This window comes from Colius striatus, chromosome 3 (genome assembly GCF_028858725.1).
Source record: "Colius striatus isolate bColStr4 chromosome 3, bColStr4.1.hap1, whole genome shotgun sequence".
Lineage (NCBI taxonomy): Eukaryota > Metazoa > Chordata > Aves > Coliiformes > Coliidae > Colius > Colius striatus.
Window position 1 is genome coordinate 6135482 of NC_084761.1, and position 12577 is coordinate 6148058.

Consider the following 12577-nt stretch of genomic DNA (forward strand, 5'->3'; position numbering starts at 1 on the left):
TATTTGTGTTTTTACAATAATTTAGTACTTACTGTCAAAACTGGTAGGGATAAATAGACATTCTATAGCACAGCAAATATCTTGCTCTCCCAGGTAGTTTTGGAACTTTGTTCAGTGCTGTTTGACTTACCAGTTTCCCCAGAGGTATATACAGTCAGGAATACCCACCCATACATGGGCACTAGAGCATATGGGCATAGAGTATAGGGGCATAATCTATGACACTAGCAAACAGCAGATATTTCAGGAGGAAAAAAAGAAACAAGGCATGTGTTAATGCTATTGTTCCTGAATATATCTTCTTGGCTTCAGATGAATGGATATCTTATGAGCTACAGGCAGTATTAAGCCTCATCATGTTTAACAGCTGCTAAATTCTCTTCCACCAATTCCTTCAGTTTCTTTCTGAGCCTGTTTTAATTCTGGTTTTCACAACACCTGAGCTCCAGAATGTAACTATGCCAACTTCAGTCCACAAATGCAATATTCTACCAGTTGCTATTGACCCTTACAAAGTTCAGGTGTTAAACAGAGAAAAGACAGGGAGAGACAGAGAGGAAAGATCAACCAATGTTCACTTTTATTTTAAAATAAAATTAAATGGGCTACAGCTGTGATGATTTCAACATGTCAGCACTAAAGAGTGCTGCAGAACAACAACTTCTGAAAGCATTTTACATCTCTATTTCCACTCTAGCTACAAGGCAGAAAGTGTGCAGCCATAAAATATGATGCTCCGTACACGATTTATGGCAAAAGTTGCCTGAGCTCATCAGCGTGTCAGATGTGGTCTAGCTCGGTTTCAGAGTTCATTTGACTGAGAAAATGAGATTTCAGTTCAGCTTTTTTCTAAGGACTTCCCATAGTCCTGTCTCACAGCTCTATTGAATTTTTAATTTTTGTCTTTTAGATCAGCTGCAGAAATGGATGTTTCTAAGCATCAGCCTCTAAAAAAGACCAGAAGTTGTTGTCTAGTGGGTGTCTTTGGACAGAAGCAGAGCAATCCAAGACTGAGTCAAATCAGTCCTCTAAGCTATTTTATATTCCTGGCCATTAATTATAAGTAGCATTGACAGTGAATTATCTGAAATATTAATTTCTCATCTTATATCACATGTTCCAATTATGGATTTCTCATCCTCTCAAAGGAATGATCACCTGGCACAATAAATGCTCTCTGAGGGTCTGAAAAACAATCTTTTAAATCAAGATCCTGTAGATTTGATGAAAATACAAATGCTAATTTTCTTAAACATTTCTCCTTAATAAAACAAAATTTAGAGATACAAATTGCATTCATCATTGTCCTTTCCTTAAAAAAAAAAAAAGACTAATTCCTATCTTAGATTATAAATTTTCATGTTGTAACAGCAGATGAAAACTAGGGAAAATATTTTTCCAATTATATATAAAAAACAAGTTTCATTTTCAATAGTTTAAATTGGCAAATTTTTAGTATCCCAAAAGTTGTGTAAGGTTTTCACCTTTTGAAAGACATTTTGAGAGAGGAGAACATCATTCCCTCTTCATTCTTATCAGTACCTTCTTCAACCACAGGCTACTGTCTTAAAAATGTGACTGTGACAAGGATCATCCACCTAAAAACTCCATTGCTTATCTAAAAATGTCCAGTTCTGGGTTCCTCAGCTTAAGAGGGACAGGGAAGTGCTGGAGAGAGTCCAGTGCAGGGCCACTAAAATGATCAGGGGACTGGAACATCTTTCATATGAGGAAAGGCTGCGGGAACTGGGGCTGTTTAGCCTAGAAAAGAGGAGACTGAGGGGAAATCTTATTAACATTTACAAATATCTAAATGGTAGGTGTCAGGAGGCTGGGACATCTCTTTTTTCTATAGTAGCTAGCAACAGGACAAGGGGTAATTAGAGCCCAGAGGGGTTGTGGAGGCTCCTTCCTTGGAGGTCTTCAAGAACTGCCTGGACATGTTCCTATGCGACCTGATCTAGGTGACCCTGCTTCTGCAGGGAGGATGGACTAGATGATCTCTAAAGGTGCCTTCCAACCCCTACCATTCTATGATTTGAATTTATAATCCTGTTTTTGAGGCTTGTGAAGAACACAAAACCCAAGTAGGCTCAGAATAGGGAGCTTTGAAAAACACCATGATCATATCATATCTGGATATTAAGAACTTGATACATAGTTTTTCAATTCAGTTGCACAGAGCAGGATTTGTTTCTCTCTTCATCTATCATAAGAGTCACCCAAGATGGATGCAGGCAACAAATTATTACAGATAACAGATACCTCACTGACCTTTCCCTTTCTCCCTCAAATACACTTCAGAGTCGACCATCTCTGGCAAATTTTAAACTGATAAAAGAGTTGTTGTATGTACTGTAACATTACAAGTCTAAGAAAAGAGTGAATATTCTCAGTTACAAATACTGCAAGGTACTGTCAATCAGAAACAACTGAAAAAAGACCCAACTCTCTAGATTAAAAGTTTAAAAATTTATGTCTGGTGAATACTTCTGTGAGCTCTGATTACAAGCTGTTATTATCTGCCCCCAAGAATGATGAAGAAATTGTGGTCGTGATGAAAAAGTAAAACATGGGTTTTTTTCTCTCAATTAGGTCATTTCTCTGATAGCTTTCCCTCCTCTTTTGAGAGGAAAAGCTATGAACCATAGAAACAATAAAAACTAGAAAGTTCTTGATGAGAATTTTGATGACAAGTTTTCTGTAAAAATAAAATTGAAAGTACTGCAAAAAATATTGAACTTAGTTTTGCATCCAAGTGGAGATTTCAGCTGGCTGCCTAAAACACAAGGTTGTGGGGTTTTGGTTTTTTTACTTTAGGCACACCACCACTTTAATTGACAGACCTAATTAACAGAAAGTCCTGCTGGGTGCAATCTGAATTGTGTTCCAGCTGACAGAAATGGAGATGTTTGCCTCCTGGCTGTGCCAGGGTACAGAAGCTGCCAGCACAGCCTCTGAACCATTTGTTCATCAAATAACAGAGCGTGCAAAGCTGTGAATTGGATATAACTTATAAACATTGTAAACACAACAAAAATCCAATCCAGGCCTATAAACCTAGAGACTGAGAATTAAAAGGGTATCAGAGCCATCCAGGGTCTTCTCTTGCACCTTCTCTGCTTAGTACATCTTTGGATTCTAAAAAAAATGTTAGTAGTCATATTGTTTTCACATGGGAGAGTGTATTTGTGGGGGGCAAATAACTTCTGATGTCATTCACACTGTTCAGTTCGATACTTTCAGGTGCTTCTTCTAGCATCACTATCCACTATCATTAGAATCACGGGCTCCTATCAAAGTGAGTATCAACTCAAGCCATACCTGCAGGTTGATAACATATTATTGGGGAACAGCTCAAATATGATAATCCACTGCATTTGAAGCCATACCTGATGAGGCTATGGCAGTGCAGGAATGTTATCACCGTGGCATTCTTTCCAAGCACCTTTGTATTTCCACCAGTATGTCACAAATGACTAGGGAATAAGATATCAAACTTGTGTGTAAACTACCAAGCATAACAATCCCTAACAAGAAGGCAGATGGAGTCCCAAGTAAACTTTAGCATCAAATCCCTGAACATATAGTTACAGTTGTGGCTGTAGATTAAAACTGGAAGCTGCTCATGACAGTGAGGGGGTGTACAGCTGTGCAATGAGGGGCTGCCTGCCTGTGGAACACAAGGAATTCATTACTGCAGTTTCCTTGAAACAAGCTATATTCTTAGCTTTTTGCAGTGAAACTGAAATAAAGCCCTCACATGGATATGCTGCCATAACACAGCATCAGTTAGACCATCTCTTTTCTTAAAACAAGATACACACTGTGTGATACTCAGCTGCAGTCCTCACATCCAGGAAAAATTGAGGAAGTGAAGAAAAAATTAGATCTATTCATCAGTGACAGGCAATAGGCAAGTCAAAGTTTCCCAATTTATTTCTATTGGGAGAAGAGACTCTACCAATTAGATTTTCTAATTTCAGCCATTAGCAAACAATATTCCAGTGCTTGGAATGTGACAATAGATGTGCTGGGGCAAAGGTGAGAACATGGATTGTGTTTCCAGTTTACTGCCATTGCATTTTCTCCTCTTGATAGTTTCAGAGCAGCAGAACACTGATACAGAGAGAAACACTACGCACAAACACAAAAGCTATGAGCTGACGCCACCCACACCAAGGAATTACAACAGATAATGTTGCTTTGCTTGCAAAAAGATAACATTCTCTAACCATAATCTCTTCTGGAAAAATATAGCAAGGTAAAAATAAGTAAACAAACCCAAAGAGCTACTGTAAATATAACATAATAATTAACTACTTCCTATTTAAAGACTTGTTCTCTCTTCATGAAGCAAAATCAGTATGATCTACCTCTGTTACAGAGGGTTCTAGAAATGTAGATTAATTAAGCACAACATAGACAGAAATGCTTGTGATGCATTTTTAGAATTTTCTGAGACAGAAAAGAGCCACCAACAGCTCTAACAGAGCTGGAATTCACTATAAACACATCAGCTAATGTCTTACAGACTTTACTGTTCTGAAGAATCCTCAGGAAAACACCTGCCATTTCTGCTTTCATTAAGGAAAAGGAACAAAAAACCCTGGAGAATTCCTGAGCTGTTCAGCCCTACCTAAAGAGCAATCTGAAGCTCTGCAGGTAACCCAGTACATCATTCAGTTGATCCTTTATATGCATGAAATGTAAGGGAAGACACCAATACATCTTTTTACCAGCTTGTAAGATTGTGATTACTTTCGGTACTAAACTGCATCGAAAGAGAGATAACACTTTGCCTTTTTGAAAAATATTATGGAGTACTTCAGTTACAAGGTGCACAAATTTTACTCCCTTTTATCAGGCCTTGTTGCAAATTGATACATTTAATTAATAAATACAGAAAGTTCTGCTATTTTTCAAATAGTGTTTCAGCAGCTTTCTGAGACCTATATCTGTGACTCAGAAATAAGACACTAGTGACAAGAGATAGATATTACTGAGACTTTACAGAGGTTTTCAGAAAAACATTTTGAGAACCAAAGGTTGATTTCTTGTCAAAGGGGAAAAGCCAACACAGATGATAAATTTGCCTTTACTATTGATAACAACAAGCCTTCATGAGTAAGCTGCAATGAACCCCTCCATGGGGATTCACCTGAAGGAGTAGGTATAATGTCACTGTCTGTCTAAAGCAAAAATCTCATTTCCATTTTGATTTTCAGCATTTCCCAGTTGATCCCTTTCTAGAATGATCTTAAACAATTTTGATGCTAATTGAACAAGAAAGGCCTAAACCTACTGCCCGTGAAGTGATGTTTGTTCTAATTGAGAAAAACCACCAAATGCAGATGTTTTCCTTGTAAGTTAATGTTTTAAACACTATTAGCTTCAATTCTCAAAAAAGAAAATAGAAAAATGATGGGTATTTTGTTCAAGACCTCCCAGATATGGATGTATGCACACTCATCTCTGTACTTACAACAATACTGCAATACAAGACCTGTGTAACCCCTACACCAGACCAGGAAATAAAGACAGGAATATAATTTGCCTTATACACATTTCTGTCTGTATTTCTGCCTTTGAGGTTTTTCCTGGCCGCTTTAGTGACTGGACTGAAGCAGCTGATTTTTCACTTCTTAGGAGAAAGCAAGATAAAAGCAGTTTGTTTTTAAATTTGCCCTCAGAATGGGGAAAGGGATGTGAGAATGTCTTCAACAAAAAAGAAATCTTAGAGAAATCTGTGCATCTGGAACTTCATGTTTATCTCCTTCCAGTTCAACTCAATAACATGATAAATGAAAGATGATGGTCTCAGAGATCAAGGTGTTCCCAATACATCTTAGGAGGCTAATGCTAATTAAAGCTGATTGCTAAGACTTAAGAGTTTGAGATATAGCAAAACCAGACCAAAATGTGACAGGAGACTACCCGATTCTATTTAGATGCTGTTTATGTAACATTAGTCAGTGATTAAGTATTGCCCAATTACTGGCATTTTTTGCTCCACCTGCAAATTAGAATCAGAAAATATATATATTGAATTAAAAGGGATTAAATCTTACACTTTCAATTAGGCAAAAGCAGTTTTATGAGATTGGAAATACATGCAGGTTATGCAGACATTCTTCAGGAATAACACAGATACTATTCATTTTGCCTCTCAGTAGCACTTATCAACCAGACAATCTTTGGAAGTCCTTCACAGGTCTGTAGTCTATGACTGCAATTACCAGTTAGTTCATCTTCAAAAAGCTGTGAAGAAGCATCAGGCTTTAGAATATGTAAGAAAAATTGCTTTTTGTCTGCTACCAATAAGGAGGATGAAAAAAAGAACAAAGATAAAAGTACAAGAATAGCTTTGACAAGAGAGAAAGATGAAAACAGACAAAATAGCTGTAATAAGGTAAGCAGAAGACATACATACTGAAGAGGAGAATAGAAATTATATATTAGCTCAAAAACAGCTTGAAGAAGGAGACAGGTCATCCTCAAAAGAGCAGTAGTAACATAAGCTCTGGGGTGCAAGATGTGTTAAAAATCATGGGAAAAGTGAAGTAGGGAAGGTGAAAGCTTGATTAAGTCTAAATAAGGATGAAAGGGCAAACTTTACATGGAAGAGGGAACAATAATAATTGTCAAATAATTCATGAGGAAGCAAGGAAAAAGATACAGTGTGGGTATATAAGAGACGAGGACTCTACTGAGCAACAGAGCAGAAAATGCTCCCATATTATACAGTCTTCTGTCTTGCATTCAGAACACCTTCAGCTCCAGAGACCCCTGAGGTATCATCCATGGGAACTGCATAACATCCTCATTAAACATCTTGGCAAAAAGGAAGATCTGGCTGGGCTCAAGGTGCAAGTGACAGGTGAGAATGACAGGGCTTGATTGTTCTGGTCACCTAAATGAAATCATCCTTCAAGAGAGAAACCACTCTGAGGCAAAATGAAGGTGCTATCATGCTACCTGATCTGTAACTGAGTTTACTGCCCACAATTACCACATTGATTGAGTCTTTGCACATCTCTTGTTCTGCAGAAACTGAAGGCAGCAAATATATAAGCCCACTTGACATTACTATCCTGCTGGAATGTCCAAACTTGTGATATCACCAAATATAAAGTGACACTTCTATTGTGGGAAACTTCAGCAGCTGATGGCATGCTGTTCAATCCTTCTATAGGTGCCATCAGACAAAATACTAAGGAGCTCAGCTGTATGTAGCAGTTACTTATATTGATCTGGAAAACACTGCACGTGGCAGCTTATTTGCACCATCTGCTACAGAAATGTCGGTCAAGGGGAGCAAGGCAGACACCTGGGGGTGTCCACACTGAGAAATCACTTAGAAGAGGAAAGAAACTGTGGCAGGGATTAAAAAAAAATATAAATCTATAAAAAAATGAATGGTTGGTGCTGTCAAAAGGAATAAAGCTTTTGAGGAAAAGCAGCAGCTGGCATAAGAGCAGCCAGCCTGAGTTTAGGGAATGTCTTGCACTCCCCTGCAATCAGGTAGCCCTTCTCTTTTCATGCTGAAGTGTCTGAGAAGTGGCCTGATTTTGAGGTCAACAGTGGTTTTTCAGGGTATTTAGTAGTACAAATGATTGGTGAAAAATACAAGGAATATGCATCCCCTAAATAAACTGTGTATCTACTTGACAAGCTCTAGCAATGGCTGAAGTTAAGGATAGCTTCTTCTTTAAAAATTCCCAGCAGGAAAAGTAGTATTCACTTAACTATCTAGAATGTATAATTAAGCTGTCATCCAGGAAATATAACTTGCAAAGGCTCAGTTGAAGTAGGGGCTCTGCCTCCAGTCTGGAAGCCCTTGGGTGAGGTTCATCTCACATTATGTTACTTGTCTATCTTGTCATGGGACAGACTGTGCTTGAGAAGTGCTAGTTGAGAGTGCCTTGAGAAATGACAGCAGAGGGTGTCCAGACAGCAATGTGGAGAGAACGGAGAAATAAATGGTAGGAAGGATAACTTTTGAAAGAAGAAAATATGCACTCTAAGGAAAGACCTCAGAGGACTTCAAGGTTGTGGGTTTTTTTCATAAGGGATATGTTACAATTCCCTACATGTCCATGAGAAGGAAAAATTAAAAGGATATTCATTGGCCAAAAAAGGACCAAAAATAACAGCTTAATTTTAAAGAAAGTGTCATGTGTTCACCCCAAATAATAGGTGAGACGTGCCTTGAAACAGTGACTAGAGTAGATGTATTTAAATCCTCTCTGGGTAATTTAGTCTCCTCACTCCAAAGTAAAACAAACCCAAACAAAAGATATTGATAAATTACGATTATCATAATCCAGTATTATTAACAAAAACACACATGCTATTATTAAGCCTATATGTTTAGAAAAGATTACTAGAGCTAACACACTCCTGTCACCCAGATGAATACTGAGACAAGTAGTGAGTCACTCTCTTACCTCCCGAGGATTAAGAATGAAAATTCAGTCTATGTGCCCAACCAAGCAGAATGGGCTACTTGAGAAAGAGAAAAGGATGACTGATACTCAAGCCTAAATTTCAGATATATGACAATATTTGCCAGAATATTTACCAAGATTGCACAAAGTAGCCTTGGATAGTACATTTGATACTACCCCACCGGAACAGCTTTTATAAAGAGCGAAGTCAATACTTCAGATGTGACAGTATATGTGCAGGGCCATGCTAATTAGAGGAGGGAAGAAAATATAATAATGGATCTAAAAGCCAAAGGAAGAAGAAGTTGAATAGAAATAACAAGTATTTGCACACTGTCCAGGCAACCAAGCTTTGCCTTTGAAAGCACATCCTTATGAGAGCGAGTTCTGCAAAGATAATGAGGGACTGTACAAAACACCGTGTTCTGGACCAAATCCAGGTCCATCTGTATCATCTCTTTAAATTTACGAAGTAATAATGCTTCCCTTTGAATCTATTTTACACAGGACTTTGAAGCTTCCATTGGGTCATAGTCATACAAATCATTTTCCTTTCTGATATCTGTACAGCGCAGTTGGAGAAAAAAAGAGCCATGTGCTACACAGCATGCCTGACATCAGCCTGTTCAGTAAGTACAGATCAATAGTTCTACAGTATTCTTTTAAATCTAAAGGAAAAAACAAGCTTACCCAGTTTTCAAGCTGACCAAAGCATCTTCAACTCCCTTCTGATTGTATTTCGTCATGTAGAGGTGCATATCAGGGTAGTTGTTTCTGATATTCCTCTCTGTACTTCCATTCGGGACCGTTCCAAATCGAAAAGGAGGTGAATAATCATGTGGCCTTTGAAACTAGAAAGAAAAGGGGAAAACAAAGTGTTTCAGGCATTTCAAATCTGAAGAGAAGTAATTTCAGGTTGAAAAAAATACAGTTGTATAAACTGCCTCAAATTTCTTCTAGGTAAATGCTGGGTTTATTTAGCTCTACTATATCAAGAACTGTGTCTTCATACTGACTGAATTTACAGAAACAGCTACATCTAAAGCAAAAACAGCTTGAATGTGACTTTCTCCATGCATTGTAATATGGCAGGACAGCAGAAACTAGGGCTGTGAGGTAAAGATGTTCCTCACCTGCCAACATCTCCCTAGAGAACTTAAAGTACAAGCAGACACACTGGTAAACAGCAATCAAAAGAAAACAGTATTTTGTTGATAGTCATTTTGCACTTCCATCTCAGTTGAGACACTGTGGCTCCCTGCACAAGGAAGGCAAAAGGATCATTTGCACAACTTGACAGGGAGCTTGAACATGCTGCTCCCAGAGGGGTGCAGCTGATGGCAGGAAGCTTGTGTGCAGGGAGGATGTGCAGGACAGGATGAGGGCTAGCTTTTGGCTTTCCTTCCCACCGCTGTGATTCAGGGGGAACAAAAGTCCTTGCGTCTTCCCCAGGTGCTCAGCAGCTACATCACTTGACATGAAAAGGGCTTTTGGAGCTCTCACATCTATAATCCTAGTCCCTATTTATTCCTTCAATTTAAAACTACAAACCATCTGCTTGAGGGCATAGAGGTTTATTCTACAGTTTTACCCTCTGTATCACTATTGCATCAGTACAAACAAGCCAGGGAATATCTCCAAAGGAGTAGCAACAGCTCAAGGCATACTCAGGCTTCAGATTTGGAAATCTTTCAGATAATCTCACATAAACTTTTGCAAACAAAAATTTTATATGTGCCTTTTTGATATCTCCCTTTAAATATCAAGTGATGCTTTAGGATTAATTTACAATATCTCTTTAAGAAATAAATGAAAGAGGCCACTCAAATTAGAGGAACTATTGGTTAATGAGGAAATTCAATTCAGCATCGATAAAAGCAGTCACCCATGAATTCCATGGCGAAATGCATTCTGGTTTTACTGCTGAAGTTAGAAGAGCAATCTATATACCCTGTGCTGCAAGAGACAGCTAATATTTATTCAGCTGCTGCTTCCTTTGGGCTACATATCTAATACTTCTCTTTTTAAAAGTTTGGTCTCAGGGCACCAAGAATTCCCAGGATCCAGTGCCAATTTGCAAAGAGAACACAAAGAGGCTTATACAAAAACTGAGAGTATTTTCAGTTCCATCAAACCTTGACTGTGAAATTACTGCTGCGACAATATTTTTCATGTTACAGAACTACAATTAAATGCTTCATTTTAATTAAGTATATTTTGACAAAGCATAAAGGAATGAACTCTATTTTCCTCTATTTGTTTAGCTAACAGATGTCTTACTTTTCTCATTTTCCCTTTTCACAGCTTTACTCTTTAAATTATTACTTTGCTACTACTTCACACATACTAATTGACCCATGCACTAAAATTACACTGTATACTAGTCATGGTTCTTAGTCTATATTTGCTGTCTCTTTCTGAGTTTATTATGCAGCACTGAAGCAAACCCAGCTCTTAAATATATGTCCAGAGATTCTACGAATACAGATATAGCTTGCTATTAGCTTTATTTATATCTACAGATTTGAAACAGTGAGATGGCTTCCAATATCTCACAATACGTGCATTAAATTTGCCACTCAATAGACCTAGGAACAATAATTAAAGAAATAACATTGACTTCAGGATCACAGAGTTGACAGGTTTCAGAAATTCAGACACAGTAATAGATCTGCAAGCTCAATTCCTAACTCTGCGTTATGGCAGGGGAACTGAGGGAACAGGGGGATTATGGTGGAGTATCCTGGTAATCTAGAACTGGAATTTGGTTTTGAATAATCTCACTTTTCAAGAATATTTATATGAGTTTAAGATGTTGGGAGGAGCTTCCTCCTATAGGAATAGTTGAAGGAACTGAGGTATCTGTCCCACGTTAAACACAGCTTAATAAAAAGCATTAGTTCATTCAAGGATCACAGGGATAACAAGCAGATGAACAGTTCCAAACATCATCCACAGACTGGAGTTTCTTGGCACAAGACACAAAACCAGAATTTTAACAATCAGAAAGAGAATTTTTTTAAACAATTGCTGCTACTGCCTGCTCACAACTTACTGGTGAAGAAGAAAGGGGTCTAAGAGTTATTTTTCCAACAGTACACTCGTATCTAAGGTGTATAAAGTTCTCACCAATGATTTTATACTTATGTTCTATGAATTGATATGTCCTGGAGTAGCATATAGACTCTTTGATTGCAGCAAAGATCTGCATGTCAGGCTTGAGACAAGAAGGAATAAAGGATCAAATCTCTACATGCACTTGTTTTCCCTGAAGTACCACAGTGAGAATTAAAATGTCATGTCTATTACAAAGTAATTTTCTTCCTAGATGTTTTCTAAAATGCTAATTTTTAAAAATCATTCATAAAATCCCTTCACTGAAAGCAGAGGCCCCCTGCTCTAATCATAATTATGGAGAGATCTGCTATTATTCAGAAGACTAACCAGTTTTTTCTCGATTCCCCCATGCTCTAGAACTGCTAGTAAAGCTACTAGAATTGTGACACACACCAATAAAACTCCAATCTTTTGCTTTCATTTTGTTTGGCATGAAAAAACCTGACCATTTCGTTAAGTCAATAAAGTGATATTTCTCCAACAGTACATACTGACTTAAACTGAAGGTTTGCCTGAAAAGGGTGCTATTAGAGCAGTTGATGGTTATTGCTCTGGAGCATATTAAGGAACTGTGGAAAAATTTAGTGAAATACTAGAAAATAGTAAATAGTCACCCTCTGCTAACACAGATTTTATCAGGAGTTGGAGTGACAGAAAAATATCCACATTTGAACTCTCTCCTTTCTTCTTTTATCAGATGGAAAATACTGACAATCTGATTTCTGATCTTTGAAAATATATAATCAGTAATTCCAAGACTATTAGTATAATAATCAGTTACTGAAATACACTTGATATCTATGCCTGACAACCCATAAAAAGCACTCTAAAAGTCTAACATTGGAGAGATGGATTTGGATAAGAGGGTAACCCTTACCACCTCATCACGCATTATGCCTTTTAACCTCAGCCTCCTTGCTTTTCACACAGACTGATCCCTGAATGACTACAGATCTTTTTACATCTTATTGTACAAAAATATAAAGCCAAGGTTACAAGAATACTGTAAA

General features: G+C 37.7%; 1 protein-coding gene across 1 annotated transcript in view; it reads right to left on the reverse strand.

Annotated features, from left to right (window-relative positions):
• GRIN2A (glutamate ionotropic receptor NMDA type subunit 2A) overlaps positions 1 to 12577 on the reverse strand; it is a 181645-nt gene that overhangs the window by 25454 nt on the left and 143614 nt on the right. The window contains exon 10 of the mRNA XM_061992919.1: positions 9141 to 9301. Within this exon, the coding sequence (XP_061848903.1) occupies positions 9141 to 9301 (161 nt within the window). The remainder of the gene's footprint in view (positions 1 to 9140; positions 9302 to 12577) is intronic.